Source organism: Podarcis vaucheri (assembly GCF_965113315.1).
Source record: "Podarcis vaucheri genome assembly, chromosome: 17".
NCBI lineage: Eukaryota > Metazoa > Chordata > Lepidosauria > Squamata > Lacertidae > Podarcis > Podarcis vaucheri.
Window position 1 is genome coordinate 42,078,352 of NC_138755.1, and position 22,179 is coordinate 42,100,530.

The 22,179-nt window shown below is 45.2% G+C and overlaps 1 protein-coding gene across 1 annotated transcript; it reads left to right on the plus strand.

The window, feature by feature from the left end:
- Positions 1-738: 738 nt before the first annotated feature.
- LOC309522658 (tumor necrosis factor receptor superfamily member 1A-like) lies at positions 739-19,889 on the plus strand. Its single transcript, XM_082206118.1, has 10 exons — positions 739-903; positions 7,009-7,210; positions 10,430-10,558; positions 10,731-10,877; positions 12,448-12,532; positions 13,306-13,379; positions 14,840-14,962; positions 17,294-17,331; positions 17,441-17,567; positions 19,137-19,889. The coding sequence occupies exons 1-10, from the start codon at positions 865-867 to the stop codon at positions 19,403-19,405; spliced, it is 1,233 nt and encodes a 410-aa protein (XP_082062244.1). The 5' UTR covers positions 739-864; the 3' UTR covers positions 19,406-19,889.
- Positions 19,890-22,179: the final 2,290 nt, after the last annotated feature.

A 22,179-nucleotide genomic window follows, 5' to 3' on the forward strand; every position in this document is an offset into this window, starting at 1 on the left:
CTCCTTTTCCTCCTCATATTGAAATACTGCCCCTCAATGAGGCCAAACCTAGATCCACAAAATGTTGAGGGGTCTGCGTCCCTGTGTCCCCCCCAGAAAAATGCACTGCGTATTTGGTTTTGTTATAAATTTATATCTGTAGAATCGAATAAAAATGATTTTTTAAAAAAGTAAAGGAGAGCTGATGGATTTATCCAGTGCTTTTTTAATTTAAAATGTTTGGGGGGTCCTGTCCTTTTCCTACTCATATGGAAATCCTGCCCCTCAGGGAGGCCAAACCTAGATTCACAAAATGTTTAGGAGTATACAGGAAAAAGCACTGCGTATTTGGTTTTGTTATATATTTATATCTGTAAAATCAAATAAAAATGATTTTTTAAAAAGGAAAGGAGAGCTGGTGGATTTATCCCGTGCTTTTCCCCCTTAAATAAATGTTTGGGGGTCCTCTCGCTTTCCCACTCCTATTGAAATCCTGCCCCTCAGGGAGGCCACAAAATATTGAGAGCTTTGCGTATCCCTGCGTCCCCTCAGGGGAAAAAAGGGCACTGGGTTTATCCCTTTTGTGAGGGAAGCAAAACTGGGCCCGGGGAGGAAAACTTCGCCCTCCGTCTTTCCTGGCGTCTCCTGCGCCCTTGGCGGGCTAAGAAGCGCCTGGCTGGCGTGACTCATGGAGCCGGGAAGGCGAGGCGCGGCCTGTGGGTGGGAAGCGCAGTCTCCTCCGCCCTTTCCCTCCTGCGCTTTGGGGAACTTGGAGTGCCAGGCGAGCGGGTTTCGCTCTCTCTCTCTCGGCCCGCGAGAGAGAGGCCTGGTCCGGGGAGACGGAGCCGGCCTGGTCCGCAGATGCTTTGAGCGGGGCCCGAGGCCATGGCCCCGCTGGGGCTCTTGCCAGTCTTGGTGGCCGTGGTGAGTGAGGGACACGGGGGGAGAAAGGGGTCGGGAAAGTCCGTGGTTTTCGTGTGAGAGGAAAAGGCACCGGAAGCCTCTTCTGCTCCTGCTCTGAAATCCTGGAGCTGACCTAAGCGAGGAGGCCTCGACGGGGAGTTGTGTCCCTGAGGGAAAGGCAGCCTCATCTTTTGGCTGGAAAGGGGAGCTTTCTGACTCCCTCCATTGCTTCTCCTCTGGAGGTTCAGGAGTCTCTTTGCTTCCTGAAAAACCTCTTCAGGCCTCGGCCCCATTTGCGGGGTGCGGCCTCTCTCTCCATATAGGGCATGGAGGAGGCTGGCTTTGTTTTGCTTCCTTGCTTTGCCCCACACGGAAGAAGAATAAGAAGAAGAATATATTATTTATACCCCGTCCATCTGGCTGGGTTTTCTCAGCCACTCTGGGCGGCTTCCAACAAAGTATTAAAATACAGTAGTCTGTTAAACATTAAAAGTCTAGGAGTCTTGGTTGACCACAAACTTGACATGAGCCAACAGTGTGACGCGGCAGCTAAAAAAGCCAATGCAATTCTGGGCTGCATCAATAGGAGTATAGCATCTAGATCAAGGGAAGTAATAGTGCCACTGTATTCTGCTCTGGTCAGACCTCACCTGGAGTACTGTGTCCAGTTCTGGGCACCACAATTCAAGAAGGACACTGACAAGCTGGAACGTGTCCAGAGGAGGGCAACCAAAATGGTCAAAGGCCTGGAAACGATGCCTTATGAGGAACGGCTAAGGGAGCTGGGCATGTTTAGCCTGGAGAAGAGGAGGTTAAGGGGTGATATGATAGCCATGTTCAAATATATAAAAGGATGTCACATAGAGGAGGGAGAAAGGTTGTTTTCTGCTGCTCCGGAGAAGCGGACACGGAGCAATGGATCCAAACTACAAGAAAGAAGATTCCACCTAAACATGAGGAAGAACTTCCTGACAGTAAGAGCTGTTCGACAGTGGAATTTGCTGCCAAGGAGTGTGGTGGAGTCTCCTACTTTGGAGGTCTTTAAGCAGAGGCTTGACAACCATATGTCAGGAGTGCTCTGATGGTGTTTCCTGCTTGGCAGGGGGTTGGACTCAATGGCCCTTGTGGTCTCTTCCAACTCTAGGATTCTAGGATTCTAAAAGCTTCCCTAAAGAGGGCTGCCTCCAGATGTCTTCTAAAAGTTTGGTAGTTATTTTTCCCTTTGACATCTGGTGGGAGGGTGTTCCACAGGGCAGGTGCCACCACTGAGAAGGCCCCCTGCCTGGTTCCCTGTAACTTGGCTTCTCGCAGTGAGGGAACCGCCAGAAGGCCCTCGGAGCTGGATCTCAGTGTCCGGGCCAGTGGTGTAGCGTGGGGGGTGCAGGGGGGCCGGCCGCACCGGGCGCAACATCTGGGGGTTAGGGGGCACAAATCCACGGGTTAGGGGGCGCAAATTACTTGCCTTGCCCTGGGTGCTTACAACCCACGCTACGCCACTGGTCCGGGCAGAACGATGGGGGTGGAGACGCTCCTTCAGGTCTACTGGGCTGAGGCCGTTTAGGGCTTTAAAGCTCAGCACCAACACTTTGAATTGTGCTTGGAAATGTACTGGAAGCCAATGTAGGTCTTTCAAGACCGGTGTTATGTGGTCTCAGTGGCCGCTCCCAGTCAACAGTCTAGCTGCCGCATTCTGGGTTAGTTGTAGTTTCCAGGTCACCTTCAAAGGTAGCCCCACGGTATTGCTTAGCGAGCGGCTCCTGGCAGCCTTCGAAACTCCCCTTCTTCCAGGCGCATTTTGTGACAGGGAGTCTCATTCAAACGCCCAGTTTCTGAACTCTGGGCACAGGATTTCGGATTAAAACTGCAGAGTGGAAGGAAAAGAGGAGCTTTTTCTGCCTGCCCACTTCCAGCTACTATCTCAAGACTGGGGAAGAGACCCTCTTAAGAATATTAAGGGGGAAAGACTAAACCCAAGGTTCCCAATGTGGGTCAGATGCCCCACAGGGGGACATTTGATTTTTAAGGGAGGCAATTTGAGAATGAGTTGTTGTTGTTTAGTCGTTTAGTCATGTCCAACCCTTCATGACCCCCTGGACCAGAGCACGCCAGGCCCTCCTGTCTTCTACTGCCTCCCGCAGTTTGGTCAGACTCATGTTGGTCTCTTCGAGGACACTGTCCCGCCATCTCGTCCTCTGCCGTCCCCTTCTTCTTGTGCCCTCCATCTTTCCCAACATCAGGGTCTTTTCCAGGGAGTCTTCTCTTCTCATGAGGTGGCCAAAGTCTTGGAGCCTCAGCTTCAGGATCTGTCCTTCCAGTGACCACTCAGGGCTGATTTCCTTCAGAATGGAGAGGTTGGATCTTCTTGCAGTCCATGGGACTCTCAAGAGTCTCCTCCAGCACCAGAGTTCAAAAGCATCCATTCTTCAGTGATCAGCCTTCTTGATGGTCCAGCTCTCACTTCCAGACATCACTACTGGGAAAACCAGAGCTTTAGCTATACGGACCTTTGTTGGCAAGGTGATGTCTCTGCTTTTTAAGATGCTGTCTAGGTTTGTCATTGCTTTTCTCCCAAGAAGCAGGCGTCTTTTAATTGAGTTAGACCAAGTTAGTGGCCTTTTAGGCTTCCTCCACGTGAATAAGAGTTCGCATTTTGTATATGGTCGTACCAAATCGGTTCCTGGAAGTGAGTGTTCCGGTTTTTGAATGATTTTCAGAAGCCGAATGTCGGGTGCGGCTTCCATGGCTTCCGATTGGAAGCTACTGCAGCCAATCAGAAGCTGCATTTTGGTTTCTGAACGTTTTGGAATTCGAACGGACTTCTGGAAAGGATTCTGTTTGACTTCCAAGGCATGAGTGTAATATGAATTATATATCACGGGGGAGGGCATCAGGGTTTTAGAGATGCTTAGGTGGGGCATTTCCCCCCCAAAGATTGGGAACCACTCGACTAAACCATGTGAAAAATGAACATAATATTTTAGCCGCAGTTCATTCATTTTCAGCTTTGTATTCTTGTTATAAGAAAAGCGCATCCAGAGATTCTGTTGTTGCGCCCGTAACCTAGGCTTAAGGTGCCATTTAGCTCCTAGCTTTCATATCTCAGTTTCTAACACTGGCTGCTAGGCATGCTGTTTCTTTCCTTCCCCTAACTTTGCACTTTTCCCCTCCTCCTCCAATTATGACAGCTCAGGGCTGGCACCAGCATCTGCTATATTCTTTGCCGAGAGAACTTGATTGCACAGCTGGTTTAGAAATGTAGTAAATGAAATATTTTTGACACAAGGCCAGGATCTATTGCTTTGAAACTTGGTAATGGAAAGCTCAATTTCTGGCTGAAGTAAAATAGTGATAAAATAATCTAATACCAATACTTCAGAAACAAACTCATGTTGAGGCATGACATGTAACTGATTAGGAAGTGAACTCCATTGATTCAACAGCAGACAGAAGTTTAAGAACTGATCAATTCCTGGATATAAAAAGGTCAGAATACGATTTCCATTATTACAGAATAGTCTTAGGAAAACTTGTTCCAGACCCAGGCAGTGTAGGTTATGTCAGGATCAGGTCAGTAATTCACATGGGGTCCACTGCTACAGAGCCCTGAGAGCATTTCCAAGTGTCTCACATAATAGCCTTGGTATATCTCCTGGAATTTTCATTTATCTACTGCTGTTTTAGGACATTCTTGTTTTGTTTTGTTTTTAAACCCAGCACTAACCGAAACCTGGCATTATGGTTGCATCAGAACGCTTAATGCAGTTTACAAAATAGGGTTAAAATTAGGGAAACTAAGTGTTTGAGAAGCCTTACAGTTGCTTCAGAATTTGAATTGTTGTGGTTAGTTTCTTCACGTGCCACCTCCATGAGAGATCCAGAGGGTGACAAAGTGAGAACAGGCCTTTTCTGCGGTGGCTCCATGTTTGTGGCATGCTCTCTCCAGGTGCTTTTGTTACATAGCTTTAGGCACCTGGTGAAAACGTTTCTCTTCAACGACGCCTTTGGCTGATTAACAATATGTATATCCTTTTCAATGAGTTTGTGGAAGGGAGGTTATTGGTTCATTTTGTTTTTACTTTTATTATGTATTTTGTGTTTTCATTTTGCAATTTTAATGTTGTGAACTGCCCTGTGATCTTCAGAGGGAGGACAGTATGCATTAATAAATAACAACAATAGTAATAATAGCAGTAGTCATAACAATGATAATAGATAGCATAGTGCTGAGTGGTATTGCTACTCTTCAGACCCTGTTTCTTACAATGCAGAGAATAGCCAGAATACAGTGGTACCTCGGGTTACAGATGCTTCAGGTTACAGACTCTGCTAACCCAGAAATATTACCTCGGATTAAGAACTTTGCTTCAGGATGAGAACAGAAATCGTGCAGCGGCAGCGGGAGGCTCCATTAGCTAAAGTGGTGCTTCAGGTTAAGAACAGTTTCAGGTTAAGAACAGACCTCCGGAACGAATTAAGTTCTTAACCCGAGGTACCACTGCATAGTTCCTGTCTCACACCCAGCTGCTCCCTACATCTTGACTGCTCATTGGCAGTAGTAACAACATCTCATGGTGGTCATTTACACATTGAGGGAATCTGGGAGGTAAATGGACCTGCTGTCTTCCTGGAAAACGAATATCATGTGCTGGTGGCATCAAATTACGGTAGTTGGGGGTTGCTCCGAACTATTAAATGAGGGCAGGGACCCCCTAAGTAACCTCCATGCAGATCATTCTTTGTAGTATTTATCCCTATTGGGGTGTGGGTGGGAAGACTGCCTTTTAGTGTTAAAGAACAGGCAAGCTGTATCTCTGATCATAACACTGTGGTTGTGTTACCTCACTAAGGTTGTGAGATAAAAGGTTCCTCTGCCTGCTTTTTTAGAGACCGCTTTCTGAAGCAGGCAAAGCACTTGATTTCTCAATCTGATCTACTTCCCACTCAGAGCTGGGTAGGAGGGAGCTGGCACACTTCTTGCAGCTTCTCAGGTCTTGGTCTTCTTCTTCTTCTTCTTCTTCTTCTTCTTCTCCCCCCCCCCCCAATAGGAGCCCTGGCAGCAAACACATCAATAATATAATACAAACAAAACATATTCTTTTAAAAAAAACATTGATTTTTATCCACCCTGATGCATCTATATTTTGTTCATGGACCGATCAGCAAATGTCTGTATTCAGGATGTATTAAAAAATAGTATATAAATGGGACAGCTCAAAGTGCTAATTGTTGGCAATGTTACTAACTACGGAAGAATCCTTATGTTTCTGTTCCTTGGATTCAGAATCCAAGCAACAATTAGCATTGTGACCAATCTGCGTTATATTGCTCGCCCTTGCTCTAATGTTTAGTTGAGGTTGCACCTGTCACATGGAACAGCCATTACCAATCTGAATAATGTTTTCCTAATCACCTGAGAGAGATATTGTACTTTACAATCCATTATGCAGAGGTGAAACTAGGTTTTATTTCACCCCGGGTCAAAGACTCAGTTTGGCACACACACCGCATGCGCATTTACACACACACAGAGGCTGGGAGCCTCAGTGGTGCCCCTCTAGGGGCTTCACTCGTGGCAAAAAAACCATTTGCCCCCCCAATAGCTACAGCACTGCAATATGTTAAATAATACCGTATTTTTCTGTGTATAACTCGCACCCATGTATAAGACGCCCCCTATTTTTGGGGATTCCAGATTAAGAAAATGGGGGGAGATTGCCCAGAGTTGTTGAGCTTTTTTTGCGGGGGGGACTGGCAAAAATCGCTCACCTGCGCTGCCACTCGCACACATTGCAATAGCTGCTCTTATCTTCTGTCCCCTCGTCAGCAGAAGACGCCAATCGCCCGCCCAATTGACGCAGCAGCAGCCAATCAACACCAGCCCTTGCTGCAGCCACCAATAACACACCCAATAGCCGCAGACAATCTCTGGCCTGCAGCAGCTGCCAATCACACATCCCCGCTATGCACTATCTGTGTATAAGACGACCCCAATTTTTTTACCTTATTTTTTAATTTAAAAAAACCCCTCGTCTTATACACAGAAAAGTACGGTATTTCGTGAAGGCTGAAGTTGAGCCTTTTTTTTAAATGAAAAGCAGCTTGCTTATTTATTCTTTTTCTTTGCAGGTCAACTTGAACCTCATTCGGACAGAAAGTGGGGGATCATTGCGGGTAACCCTGAACCCTGTTACGAAACCTATCCCTGCAGCAGTTGTGGACAAGGATGCCTTCCTGCACTCCAGCAGTAAACAAAAGAGGGAGGTGGATTGCAACATCGGGCACTATCTTCACCCAAATAAAACCCACTGCTGCCTTAGATGCCACAAAGGTATGGCAGAGTGTAAAACAGAGTAATAACGATGAGTTGTCATTTCCTATTTTTGTGTACCCCTGATTCAGTCAAGAACCCCGTTTTTGAAAAATACACTTTTTTATTCCCCCCCACTTCAACTCAAATATAATTGCATAGCAGTGAAAAGCAATAGCTTCACTGGAGTATATCAAAGTATGGTATACACTTGTAACGAGTGAGTTCTTGCAGCTGGTTGGGAACTGCTAGGGGAGACAGAAGGAAGATAGCCTTTTTTTGGCAACAGTTGTGCCCTTTTATCCTATCTCACCAGAAAACTAGATAAATCTAACCTAAAAGCTAGATAAAGCTGAGATTCCACATACAATTAGTCTTGGTTTGTGCTTTCCGTTGGGCACGTGGATTGCTGATGGGGCCAGGGTTGGGGGAGTCCCTGGCTATTTGGAATTCAGACAAAGGAAATGTCCGACCTATGCTCTTACCGAGATAAAAGGTAGTGGTGGTGCTTACCCCACTGTAGCATTCCCTTAAATCCATCCTACTCAGCAACTGTTGGCTATATTTTGATATCAGTAACCAAAGCTTGCTCCAATAACTTTTAGACCTTACTAATTTGCATGATTTATTCAAATATTTCAATACAAATGGCTAGCTGTCCTTTTACCACACCTGCTTGGCACACATACCTCTTTTCACACCTGCAAACTACTTCCCTGTGTTCATTGTATATGTTTTCAGAACACAGACAACCGTGAGTGATTGAGCTCAAATCTGCTAGGGGAACAGTTTCTCCTCGTGTCCCTCAGTTTATTCTTCTGGAGGGCAAACTGTTGTACAGCTGGCTAGAAAGTAGAATGTTTTCCAAATTGCAGAGCGCAGTATGAGTAACTTCTGTCAAGACTGTAAAGCAACTTTGCAAGGTGTTCTAGAAACAACAGACATGAAATCAAGAGATTTTCCAAAATTTAGTTTTATTGAGAAAGTATTATGAATACTCGGTAGCTAACTGTGAAGGCTGTGGCAGAGAGAGGACAGAACGAGAAGTAATGCTGGAATGAAGCTGTACAGTGGATTGCTTTGGCTTCCGGGCTGTGGGGGAGGATGGAATTGTTTTGGGAACAGAAAAGCTGCAGGGGGAGAGGCAGTGGAAATTGTTCATTTCCTTCCTTTCTGCATAAGGGTAGGAAGAAAATGGTAGCTTTCTTTCTTATCCTCTCCAGAGCAGAAGGGGCAGGGATCCTGAGCATCAATTTAAATCCAAAAAGAATTGTAGAATCATAGAACTGTAGAGCTGGATGGGAGCCAGTCCATGGGTAGGCAAACTAAGGCCCGGGGGCTGGATCCGGCCCAATCGCCTTCTAAATCCAGCCCGCAAATGGTCCAGGAATCAGCGTGTTTTTACACGAGTAAAATGTGTGCTTTTATTTAAAATGCATCTCTGGGTTATATGTGGGGCATAGGAATTCATTCCATTTCCCCCCAAAAAATATAGTCCGGCCCCCCACAAGCCCTGAGGGACAGTGGACCGGCCCCCTGATGGAAACGTTTGCTGATCCCTGTATCCAACCCTCAGCAATGCAGGAATCTCAGCTAAAGCCTCCATGACAGATGGCCATCCAACCTCTGCTTAAAAACCTCCAAGGATGGAGAGTCTATCCCAAGGGAGTCCGTTCCACTGTCTAACGGCTCTTGCTGTTAGAAGAAGGTTCTTAAGAGTTGTGGTTGCCAGGGTTTGTGGATGCCAGATTCCCCACAATTCCTGGGTCTGATAGGTGTTAGAATTTAATCAATTCTTGGAGTGTTAAAAAGGCTGCCAGACACAGGATTTAGCCAAGTGTTAAAATGCAGGCCAACCAGCTTTCTGCATTCAGGAAATGGCCTGGGAAATCAGTCCTAAACCAAAGGCAAAGGGAAGGTAATGGGCCATTAGAAACGGCAGAAAGAGGGGACTGAAAATGAGAGGGGGCTCAGCTCTGAGATACTTAGCAGAGTCCAAGCAGACTAGAGTTTAGGATTGCAGTTGTGGTGATGTTATTTAGGGATAAGAGATTCCCGTCTGAAAAAAGTCTGCAAGCTGCAGACAGGCAGAGCCATGGCTGGTGTCAGTTTGAATCCCAGGCTGCAGGGAGATTCAAGATTCTCTTGGAGTGTAATGCTGGGAGCCCCTCTATTGCAAGCTCTACTGGTATATATGTGGCGTGGGTGGCACTGTGGTCTAAACCACTGAGCCTCCTGGGCTTGCCCATCGGAAGGTTAGCAGTTTGAATCCCCGTGACGAAGTGAGTTCCCGTTCCTCTGTCCCAACTCCTGCCAACGTAGCAGTTCAAAAGCACGCCAATGCAAGTAGATAAATAGGTACCACTGTGGAGGGAGGGTAAATGGCATTTCTGTGCGCTCTGGCTTACGTCATGGTGTTCCTTGCACCAGAAGTGGTTTTGTCATGCTGACCACATGACCTGGAAAGTCGCCTAGGATTAGACTTAACCATCCAGGGGTCCTTTACCTTTATATCATAAGGACATCCCAGTCTCTGCTGTGCCTCATTTCCAAAGCATTTCCCTGGGTAAAGTGTGCCTGGAACTCCCTGCAATCTTGCATCGCTGCAGAGATTGGAGGTGGCACATCAAAAATTAAGACCATATTCCTACTGAAGTCAGTGGGACATACTTCTGAGTTTGAATCCCAGGCTACAGCTGTGGGAGAAGACTCTTTTGGAGTGTGTTGTTGTTGTTTAGTCGTTTAGTCGTGTCTGACTCTTTGTGACCCCCTGGACCAGAGCACGCCAGGCACTCCTGTCTTCCACTGCCTCCCACAGTTTGGTCAAACTCATGCTGGTAGCTTCGAGAACACTGTCCCACCATCTCGTCCTCTGTCGTCCCCTTCTCCTTGTGCCCTCCATCTTTCCGAACATCAGGGACTTTTCCAGGGAGTCTTCTCTTCTCATGAGGTGGCCAAAGTATTGGAGCCTCAGCGTCACCTCTTGGAGTGTAATGTCGGTTAAAATGCAAGCTGCAACTCCAAGCAGTGGTTTTAGACAGCAGCCTAAGCCACCCTGTAGGACTGGGTTGGGGAGTGAGTGATAAGAAGTAGGGCTGGATTGAACCTGGGACATTTTGTATATAAATCACATGCTGTTGTACCATTGAGCTACTGAAACTTTCATTCTGTGCTCAGCCTTGCATTCCTTTTCTCACTGAATGACTTTTTCCTGCTTCCTCTTGGATAATTCTTTTGCAGGAACTTTCGTTGCACAACACTGCTTAGACCCTGAGAAGGCAACCAAGTGCTCAGTCTGCTCTGAGGGTTCCTTCATTGATGGAGATAACAGCTCTGAGCAGTGTCGCGGGTGCCGACGCTGCCGCCCAAGTAAGTCGTTTCTCTGTGTGGGTTCAAAATTTAAATAATAAAAATAAAAAAGTGGCAGTGAAAGGCCCCTGCGTTGGGAATGTTGAATATGTGTATTGACTTTAGTTTACTTGTTTCTTGAGCATTAATGGCCCACATAGAATTAACCAACGCTTCCTCTCTTTCTGCTTAGCCTTTGGACAAATAGAGATATCCAAATGTACCAGTGAGCACGACACAGTTTGCGGTTGCGGCAGTGATCAATATCAAAGTAGCCACAGTGATGAATTCATGTGCAAGAATTGCAGTGCTTGTCTCAATGGAAGAATCAAGCTGGCTTGTGAGTGCAGTAGGACAGCATCAATGTCTTTAAAAAAAACTGACTTCATGAATAAATTCATTTATTCATACTAGGAACAGAGACTCTCGCCCCTGCAGCAAAGCTGTGCATCTGTCTTTGGTGCAAGCTGTGTGTGCTGGCAAAAATGAATTCCTTCAACTCTCCTTGTCCTATAATATTGGTTTTCCTTATTTTTACACCTCCCTCTCTTCTTCAGCTTTATGTTTTTCTTTTAATGTGATATGTCCTTAAGCCCAGCACCCTTAAAGCAGTATTAAAATTGAATGCTGGTGATGGTGATGCATTTATATAGTGCTCTGTATACAGTCCTTGAAATTTCACCTTTTAACTTTCTGAAGATGCTTCTTAAGCAGAGAATGTTCTCTTAAACATGCTTTGTCCTTGTTCTTAACCTCAGCATACACCTGCAAGCACATCTAATTATCCTTCTGCACTTATTCTGACTGCAGGATGTACCTACTCCTAGCTTGGAGAGCACCACTTCATCTACCCTGGCCTAGAATTTTGAGCTCCCCTGCTGCGTTTACCGTATTGGCCCAAATATAAGCCGTCCTTTCCCCCAAAATTCCGACCGTGAAAAGTTAAAGTGCAGCTTAGATTTGTGATATTACAATAACTGGCTTTTATGATATCGCTCCTGAAACAAACATACTGTAAAATGGAACAAAAACAATGCTTTATTGCCAATTTGCAAGCTCGAGACTGTTCATTTGCCATTTATGGGTGTGAGTGACTGTGGGACTATAGCAATTGAATTGTTATTTGCGATTTTAGCAATTGTACAGTAACTTTTGCGGGCTTTAATCAAAGGCTTAAATTGGCTCGGAGTTATAATTCTACTAACAGCAGTGATTTTCAGCCTGAATCCCAATTTGAAGGGAGTGGTTTATATTCAGGTATTGGTTTCCCCCCCCTTCCCCACCCTTGAATTTTAAAGCTGCGGCTTATTGGCGGGTGTGGCTTATATTCGGGCCAATACTGTAATTGTGAAATTAAATTGTGAACAGATTCTTTGTTAATTCACCCATTCTGTTTTCGCCCTGCAGAGGGCACAGTTAAATGTGTTGACACAGGAGATCTGTGATCAGGACCTCCTGCAATTTCTTCCTAATGTAACAACAACACTGGGCCTGATTCAGATCAGGAGCATAGTTCTGGGGAAAGATGCTGGCTCCTTCTCATGCCCTCTGATTCTTTTTCTTCAGAGCTGTTTTCTTGATTAAAATCCCATCTCTGAAGCTATTGTTTTCCCCAAGAGGAAAAAATAGGCAGGTATTGTCTGAGAACCTGTTCTGTCTCCACCTGTAAATTGGCCCCACAGTTATCAGTGGGAAAACCACTGCATATGGGAAATGTTGATCAGATTTTGGCACCCTTCTGCTGTTGCTGAATTGCCTTTAAAGCCACAAGTGATTCTGAATGTGGAACTTCTGCATCACATTTAACTTGTCCCCAGATAATAAACACTGCTTAGGTGCTAGTGTGTTTGAGTGAGATCCAAATCACTGAAATAAAATATCTCCTTCTCTCACTTATCTTTTCTTTCTAGGTACCAAATTCAGGGATACAATATGTGAGTGTCGCTCTGGATACTTTCTCCAAAAAGATGAAAACAAGTGCTACCCATGCAGCAGGTGGGGAAAATCTTGTTATCTGCATTTTCTCAGTCACACAGAAAGTAAAGGCAGCCGTGCTGGCCCATAAGGAAAAAACAAAAAAATCCAAAGTCTGTATAAGGCCACACCTTTAATAGACCAACTGAAATGTCACAGAATAGTATGCAAGATCCTGACTTCCCCAGAACTCTCCGTTCTCCAAGTAGAGTGTCAAGGGGGCAATGAAATAGGAGGAACTTTAGTGCTATACAGTGGTACTTTGGTTCTCAAACTTAATCCGTTCTGGAAGTCCGTTTCAAAACCAAAGCGGTCCAAAACCAAGGCGTGCTTTCCCATGGAAAGCAATGCAAAATGGATTAATCTGTTTCAGACTTTTAAAAACAACCCCTAAAACAGCCAATTAACATGAACTTTACTAACAAAAGCATGGATCCATCAATGAAAGCAATAAACGATGTACTGCAGTCACACAATCAATCAGTAGCTAAACTGGGTTGCACACAGTCGCAAAAAAAAGAGCCACAAAAATGCAAAATAAATAGCAAAAACAGACAGACCCCAGTGTAACACTCAAATCGGAAGCGCAGCACTCGAAACAGAAGTGTGGCACTCAAATCGGAAGCGTAACACTCAAAGTGAAGCACGTTGGGCTACCGAAAAAAGTTCGCAAACCGGAACACTTACTTTTGGGTTGCAAGTTGTTTGAGTACCAAGGCATTTGAGAACCAAGGTACCATTGTAAAGTGGTATTTGTCTCCTGTGCAACTGAGACCCACTTTTTCCTATTTCAGCTGCAATGAGAAAGAAGAATGCAAGATGGACTGCGACTTTTCCGATGAAGTGATAAAGCCAGAAAATAACCCACGTAAGTTCTGGAATAATACTTGGACAACACTCCAGGTGTCTCTCTTTAGCCCTTGATACAATCCACAGCAACAACTTTTACCAGCCCTGCTTCACACCTCACTTGTTCTTGCATGGCTGGCAGAGGCACCAGGGGAGAAGGGTGGGGGGTGACGTCATGTGATGTGCGATGTCAGGAAGAGCCGGACTCCTGGGTGTAGCAGTTGCCTCCCCTAGATCAAGCAAAACAATACAAGTACTTAACTAACGGACCAACCATGTCGCTTCTGCCCTGCTTAACAAAAGTTCTGCCCCCTCTAACAAAAATCCTGGCTATGCCCATCGCTGGGGTGGAACTGAACGCAGAAGGTCACGGCTCCTCCTCCTCCTGTGGGATTTGCTTCCTTATTCCTTCCCCTCCAATTTAGCAGAAGGAGAAGAAGCCAGTCACTGAAGTGCTCGGTTCTGCCCTTGGCCTCTTCCTCCCACTTTGAACATGGGGGCAGGGCCCCAAAGGGCTTGGCCCCTAGGAGAGGGCACGCCTGATGACTGGAGAGTGTCCTTGAACTTTGACATCATTTACTTGCGTGGATGGAGGATAGAGAGGGCGTGTCTAGAAAGAAACTGACAGAACAAACGTAAAATGTACATTTGTTACTCCACCCATTTACGCCTCTGGCGCCATCCACTGTTAGCATGTGACCCCCCAGATGCTTGCGCTTGGACTACTGCAATGCGCTCTACCTGGGGCTACCTTAAAGGTGACCAGGAAACTGCAACTAATCCAGAATGCGGCAGCTAGACTGGTGACTGGGAGTGGCACCGAGACCATATAACACTGGTCCTGAAAGACCTACATTGACTCCCAGTACGTTTCCGAGCACAATTCAAAGTGTTGGTGCTGACCTTTAAAGCCCTAAACGGCCTCAGTCCTGTATATCTGAAAGAACGTCTCCACCCCCATCATTCTGCCCGGACACTGAGGTCCAGCGCCGAGGACCTTCTGGCGGTTCCCTCACTGCCAGAAGTGAGGTTACAGGGAACCAGGCAGAGGGTCTTCTCAGTAATGATGCCCGCCCTGTGGAATGCCCTCCCATCAGATGTCAAAGAAATAAACAACTATCTGACTTTTAGAAGACATCTGAAGGCAGCCCTGTTTAGGGACGTTTTCAATGTTTTATGTTACTTTTTTATTTATATTTTGTTGGAAGCCACCCAGAGTGGCTGGGGAAACCCAGCCAGATGGGCGGAGTATAAATAAATAAAAAAATAAAAATAATAATCATTATCATTATGCAGACCTCAGGCTGAAAAAGGTCCCCCACTCCTGCTCTCTAATACCTGACATTGACTTCACTTTCCAATCATTGATCTCCACGCCACATTTGCCTCTGTGCTCTAGCTATCCTATCCATCTCTTCGCACCTGTTTTCCTATCCTTCCAGACCCTATCATCTATGTTATGCTTATTTTTCCTTACAGACCAAGCGCTTCTCCTCACTATAATAGTCATTTTAATCGTAACTGTCGGTGTATTGCTGTTGGTGAACATACTTCGCAAACGATCCTGTCAGAAAAGGTTCAGCTCCACTTTCTGTCCATTTGGTGAGTATAGCACTTGCCTGTTGGAGGATCCAGATTAGGAAAAGTCTGTGGCTTCAAAGCTGAGCAAGGGGAGACTTGCAAAGGGCTTTAAGGAAGCACAAACAGGAGCAGCGTGTGCAGGGTGGCGTGCTGTCTTAAAGCCCTTTCTAAAAACTCTGTGAGGCAACTGCTTCCCTTATCCTTCAAATATTGGAGAGAGCAGGTGGGTGGGGAGTATGTGGGAAACTTGCAGATGCTTTAAGACAGTCCCAGCGCTCATGCTTGATCCCCCAGAGGCTCAGATGGATGGCTGGGGTGGTGGTGCGCTGTCTTATAGCAAAATCTTTTTGAAGCAGCCTCTTCCCCTTCTTTAAGTGAATGGTCAGCAGAATGACTCCACCGTGCCCTAGAGCTGCCCAACTGCTTGCTCTAGTGTTTAAAGGAGAAGAGGGGGGCTGCTTTAAGGAGCGTGGGTTCCCCCCCCCCAAAGGGCTTTCCCTTTGCAAAGGTGCTTTTCAAAGCAGCTCTGCTTCTCCTTTGAGTAGGCAGTTCCCACATAAGCACACAGCTTAGACCTGTGGCTGCCACTGTGCCAGCCATGGACAGCCATGGTTAGAATTTAAGAAATAGTGAGCATACATACAGCTGTCTCCCATTAAGGCTTCAAAGCCGGTGTCACAAGGTAATTGGGTGGAAGAGGTGAACACCCATGGTCTAAGTTCCCATAAAACCTGGGTTGGTGGGAGCTCTCGCCAGTCAGCCAGGCATCTATTTGGGCTTTGACAGCATCTTGTTCCTACTGAGATTTAAGTTTAAGCATTTATGTTAATTAGCTGGATAAGTTAGTGTTTGTTACTTTCTTCCCTTCTGAGCTATTTTTAATCTCTGCAATTATTTGCAGTTTCTCTCATAGAGTTTTGTTTCAGTAAAGTCAGTGTGTGATATTATGAAATTTGGTCTGGTCTGAGTTCCTGACCCTTAAATTTTGACCATGTTTTTTGGCGCAAGGGTCATCCACCGCAGCCCCTGCTGCTCATTGATGCAATTTTCGTGATTTCATAAGATGATGAGAACGGGTACCTTTTTCTCCTTTAAAAATACATGTAGTGGATAAATTAGTTGAGAGACAGACAGACAGGTTCTTTCTCATTTTCTCTTTCAGTTCTAAGTGCTTCTCAAGGCTCTGATTGACAGCTGGGCAGGTATCTAGAAAGTAGGAGGGGAAGGGGAACAATCTGGTAGACTGGATGGAGGAAAACAGAGTAAGGGGATTGAGAGGGGACAAGAGAAGGAATGCAGGGTGCCACAGAAATTGGGAGAGAAAGAGAATGGAGTGTCAGAGAGAAAAAATTCACAAGTGGTCACCAGTAAAACAGATCTTCTTGTAATTGTAAATTTTTTCCATGGGTTTCCTTCCCTCCCACTTCCATCACCATCAAATCACAGATCAAATGCTCTCCAGCCCTGATATGGCACAAAAGCATGAATCCAAAGTACATTTGGAACCTCATAATGTTTTTAAAACTACCATCCAATCATAGGCCACTTCTGTTTGTTGGTGGTCTTCGTGCTATGTAAAAAAAGCTATGAAGATCCATGAGAATCTGTGCCTTGTATCAGTAATAATAAAAATAATTTTTTATTTATACCCCTCCCATATGGCTGGGTTTCCCCAGCCAATCTGGGCGGCTCCCAACAGAATTAAAAGCACAATAAACTATCAAACATTAAAAACTCCCCTAACAGGGCTGCCTTCAGATGTCTTCTAAAAGTCAGATAGTTGTTTATTTCCGTGACATCTGATGGGAGGACGTTCCACAGGGCAGGCGCCACCACCGAGAAGGCCCTCTGCCTGGTTCCCTGTGTTCTTGTGGTGCTGGCAAGCACAGGATCTGCCATCTTTACTGTGCAGGCTACCCAAGCAAGCTTTAATTTGATGTGCTTTTGGTGGGGCTCCAGGTAAAATCCTGCAAAATCAAGAAGATCCAACATTTACCCAGACCCCATGGAAGAACAAAGAGGGGTGAGCTGGGGAAGAGAAGCCATCAGAGGGATATCAGTGGCACCATTTCAAAATTCCAAAAAAGTTTGGCATATGACCCAACAGGCTGCAATGCCTCCAGTATCTCTGTAGCCTAGTTATGCGTACTCCAAGTCCTTTAGTGAAGTGAATATCAGCAGAACTCTGGTCTTCAATACAACCCTGGCTGTTAAATGCATCCAGTAGCTAGTAGCTGCCACCATTTGTGTTTGCTAAAGAATCATCTAGCTGTCTATTAGCTTGACAATAACAATAAAGCTAATTTTTTCTTTTGATGGCTGTAAAATAATTTATTCTGGGGTTTTTTTCAGCTTCAAATCTGCAGCCAACAAGTGAACCTTCCCCAGAGGTAAGTTGTTGCAAAGGTTTCTAAAATTCCTCTAAACCTCAGGATTGTTTGCAGTTTATGCCTAGCTTTCTTAGCCAACTGCATACTTGACGTTTCTCTTGTTCCTTAGGTGGTAGAGAAAGGAAAAGGCACATTTCTGGAACAAAACCAGACAGACAATCTTTTGCCACTGAAAGCCACACCAGCTGACCTCCCAGATTGTGTAAGAGTGGCAGGAGAGACACAAATCTCGGATCGTGAGTGCATCTTAATTTCAGAAATAAAACGTGGGCAGCGGGCGGGGGGAAGAATATGTGAGTTATGTGTGCATTGCTCCTATAGAGGTGTGTAGGGGTGTGTTTGTGTGTGAGAGAAAGAGAGGGAGAACTATTGGCTGCATCAAAAACCCAAGAAGGTGCTAAAATCCTGAATTTGAATGTTACAAAGAAATCCAGAAAAGCGGAATGCCAGTTGCTGAGAACCTTGTGGGGAGAGCACTGCTGTACTTAAGTCTTTTTGTGGGCTTCCCATGAACATCTGGCTGACCACTCTGAGAACAGAATGCAGGAATAGAAGCACCCTTGCCGGATCCATCAGAGCCCTTATCTTCTTAAGTGCAGCTATCTGCTTATATGGGGCATTGCAGATTGCTCATGTTTCACTACAGTGGTGCCTTGGTTCTCAAACTTAATCAGTTCCAGAAGTCTGTTCCAAAACCAAAGCGTTCCAAAACCAGGGCACGCTTTCCCATGGAAAGTAATGCAAAACGGATTAATCCATTCCAGACTTTTAAAAACAACTCCTCAAACAGCAATTTAACATGAATTTTACTATCTAACGAGACCATGGATCCATAAATGAAAGCAATAAACAATGTACAGTGGTGCCTTGCAAGACGAAAAGAATCCGTTCTGTGATTCTCTTCGTCTAGCGGTTTTTTTGTCTTGCGAAGCAAGCCCATTGACGGATTAGAGGATTAGCGCTATTAGCGGCTTATCAGCTTATCGGATCAGCTGATAAGCGGCATAGCGGCTTAGAAAAAGGGGGGGAGGAAAAAAACCCCGCAGGAACTCGCAAGACATTTTCGTCTTGCGAAGCAAGCCCATAGGAGATTCGTTTTGCGAAGCACCTCCAAAACGGAAAACTCTTTCGTCTAGCGAGTTTTCTGTCTTGCGAGGCATTCGTCTTGCGGGGCACCACTGTATTGCAGTCACACGGTCAATCAATCAGTAGCTGAACTGGGTTCCACGCAGTTACAAAAACCAAACAAAAAAAGCCACAAAAACAAAAAAACCCAAAATAAATAGCAAAAACAGACAGACCTCAGCGTAACACTCAAAATGGAAGTGTGGCACTCAAAAAGGAAGTGTAACTCTCAAAACGGAGCACGTTCGGCTTCCGAAAAAGGTTCACAAACCGGAACACTTCCGGGTTTGCAGTGTTTGGGTTCCAAGTTGTTTGAGTACCAAGGCGTTTGAGAACCAAGGTACCATTGTATTTCACGTTGGTAATACAACCAATGTGCTATTAAGGAAACATGGCTGTCTCAGAGAGCAGTTTTTCAATAATAGGGAGAATGGAAATATTTTTTGTTACTGACAATTTATACTACACTAGGGTTTCCTAAACGTGGGTGTTTTTGGACTACAACTCCCATCATCCTTAGCTAGCAGGACCAGTGATCAGGGACGATGGGAATTGTAGTTCCAAAAAACAGCTGGAGGCCCAAGTTTGGGAAACCCTGACACAGACCAAATACTGGGAGGTGCGCAGAGCATAACTCTCACAGCATCACTTGATTTCTCCTTTGTTCCTTTTACCCCTAGGTCCTGAAGTTTTGTACGCTGTGGTGGATCAAGTACCGCTGACCAGGTGGAACGAATTTGTGCGGCGCCTGGGACTGAATGAAATTTCCATAGAGAGGATTTATGCAGAGCATCGGCACATTCGAGAAGCACAATATGTCATGCTGAGACAATGGAGGCAGCAAGCAGGCCATGGGGCCACTGTAGAGCGCATTTGTTATGTTCTCAACCAAATGGAGATGAGTGGCTGTAGTGAGACTATTCAGGAGGTTCTGTCCAACCTGCCTTAGATGTACTGCATCAGTACTCACTCACACCAAGCACAATCACCTCTTGATGACTTGTAACATCATGGTGGATTGTGTGTTTGAATGTGCCATTGTGCCAAAAACAGAACTTGTAGGTGTATTACCTCCAGCACAAATGTTTTTTTCAATGGAGTAAGCGCACTGTGTTCCATTCATAAACAATCGAGAAATATGTGTCTGAAACAGGTTCTTCTTCCCATCCCTGCCAAGTCTAGGCCCTCCTTTCAGAGGGCTTATCCACTCTTCCTTTTGTCCTACTGCTTTCCTCACCCAGGGGAAACTGCTCTTTAGCTCGTAATTGGAGCAAATGGCAATCTGGTTTTTCGCAGTTCTTACCTAGTGGGTTTTCTTGGAAAGGAGCGGGGCAATGGCAAACCACTTGGACCCATGCTTTCTAGCCATGGCACAAGCAGAAGCGTGTTCAAGCCCAGTTAGATTTTGGCCTCTTCACTTGCTTGTCATCTACTTTATTATTCTTTTTTGTAGAGACTGAAAAGCGACTTAGTCAAGTATGTTTCTGAGCACAGTTCAAAGTGTTGGTGCTGACCTTTAAAGCCCTAAACTGCCTTGGCCCAGTATACCTGAAGGAGTGTCTCCACCCCCAGCTCCGAGGGCCTTCTGGCGGTTCCCTCCCTGCGAGAAGTGAGGTTACATTCTCAGTGGTGGCTCCCGCCCTGTGGAACTTCAGATGTCAAGGAAATAAACAACTATCTAACTTTTAGAAGACATCTGAAGGCAGCCCTGTTTAGGGAAGTTTTTAATGTTTGATGTTTTATCGTGTTTTTAATATTCTGTTGGGAGCCGCCCAGAGTGGCTGGGGAAGCCCAGCCAGGTGGGCGGGGTATAAATAATATTTTTTAAAAATTAAATGTTCTACTTTATAGGATTGTGAGAATGTCTCTTAAATGAATACTCCCGGCCTTTTTTGATCCAGGACTCTTTCAATCCCAACCAGTTTGAATGTGTGTTGGGGTTTTTTAAAAAAACAAATGTATATATCCATTTTCATATATTTGTGCTGTCTCTCTTTCTGCCTCCCACAAGGTCTTCTTCAGGGCATGCGTACACTACAGACATCTTGGTTAACTGTGATTCCTTTTGCGTATGGAGCATTGGGAATTGTCGTTTGGAGCACTAACAGACAATTTTAGCACGTGTAAACATTAGCATCAAAGAATCATAGAGTTGGAAGGGACCCCGAGGGTCATCTAGTCCAGCCCCCTGCAATGCAGGGATCTCTGCTCAAGCATCCAGGACAGATGGCCATCCAAGCTTTGCTTAAAAATCTCCAAGGAAGGAGAGTCCACAACCTCTCAAGGGAGACTGTTCCACTGACTAATAGCTCTTCTGTCAGAAAGTTTTTCCTGAGGTTTAGTCAGAATCTCCTTTCTTCCAACTTTAAGCCATTGGTTTGAGTCCTACCCTCCAGAGCAGGAGAAAACAAGCTTGTTCCCTCTTCCATGTGATGTGTGACTATCATATCTCCTTTCAGTCTCCTCTTTTCCAGGCTAAACATACCCAGCTCCTTCAACCGTTCCTCATAAGGCTCAGCCTTTATAGAACTAGCATAAACAAGTAGCCATAATCTTGCTCTAAATCTTTGCTTGTCTTTCCCACCCTCATATTCTTTCTCTCTTCCTTTAAAAAAAAAATTAAAAATCCAATATTGTGGGGACATTTGTGCAACCCACCAATGGATTCCAAATCACTAGCTGAAAACAATTTGAGGCTGCAATCCTATGCACCTTTGGATAAGTTCCAATGAACATAGTGGGATTTACTTTTGAGTAAATGTGCACAAATTTGCACTGGCAGTTGGCAAAAATTGCACTCTCCTGGACAGTGTAAAGTTATTGAAAGTTAGGAAGAAATATTTCAGTCAGAATCAGTAGAGGTGCTCCGGCATAAATAGTATTTGTTGGTTGATTGGCGTCCGTCTGTTTCGAGAGACAATGGAGTGTGCCTCCGGGGGTGACACCTGGGCAGTGTGTATGGAGGGTCTGGGAATGGCAGTTTTATCTGTATATATGTGCCGTTTGGGTTAAGTAATGCAGTTAAGTATTTTGTATATACTTTTGTTGTATCTTTGTATAAGCCTTGTTATAACTGAGCAACCAAGTCTCTGACAAAATACAGCCAGACGAATGCGCTTTCTTTTATATTTTCTTGAACACCTTTGTTCATTCTATCGATATAAATGCCTAAATTTGTAATACAAATAAAAACCTGAAAACAAAAGAGAAGCTGTTTTTCCTTTCTTTTTCCCAACAAAAGCCCATGAGCAAAGAGAGACAAATGCCTTTACTCAGCATCCCCTTTCATTTAAATCACCCCTTTTCCAGTATTCCAAGTTGTGTGTTTGTGTCTCTCTGGCGATCCCTCCTAGCCGAGTAAGATTGTCTTCCAATAAACACGGTGTTAACAATGAGTCCGTAAGTGACTGGGGGGGCCAATTCTGGATCCACACGTCCTTCCACAGTGGGGACGTTGGTTCCCGGGCAAGAATTTATCACGGTGTGGATTTGCCAAGTGTGCCTTCCTCTTGTGTCCTGAGTTCGAGTGTCTCCAAAGCCCAGGACACCTTGGGTCAAGGCTGTTCTCCAAGTGGAGCCCTCGCAGGCAAGACTTTCCCAATTGTTGGTGTTTATACTACATTTTTAAAAAGCTGTCTTGAGACAGTCTTTAAGCCTCTTTTGTTGACCGTCAGCATTGGGCTTAAGCGTGCTGGAGGAGACATAGCTGTGCTAGGCAGTCCA

Coding starts and splice junctions, on each gene's coding strand:
- LOC309522658 (XM_082206118.1), top strand. CDS start 865: ATGGCCCCGCTGGGGCTCTTGCCAGTCTTGGTGGCCGTG. Junction 10,559..10,730: donor GTGCCGACGCTGCCGCCCAA/GTAAGTCGTTTC, acceptor CTTTCTGCTTAG/CCTTTGGACAAATAGAGATA. Junction 14,963..17,293: donor CTCCACTTTCTGTCCATTTG/GTGAGTATAGCA, acceptor GGTTTTTTTCAG/CTTCAAATCTGCAGCCAACA.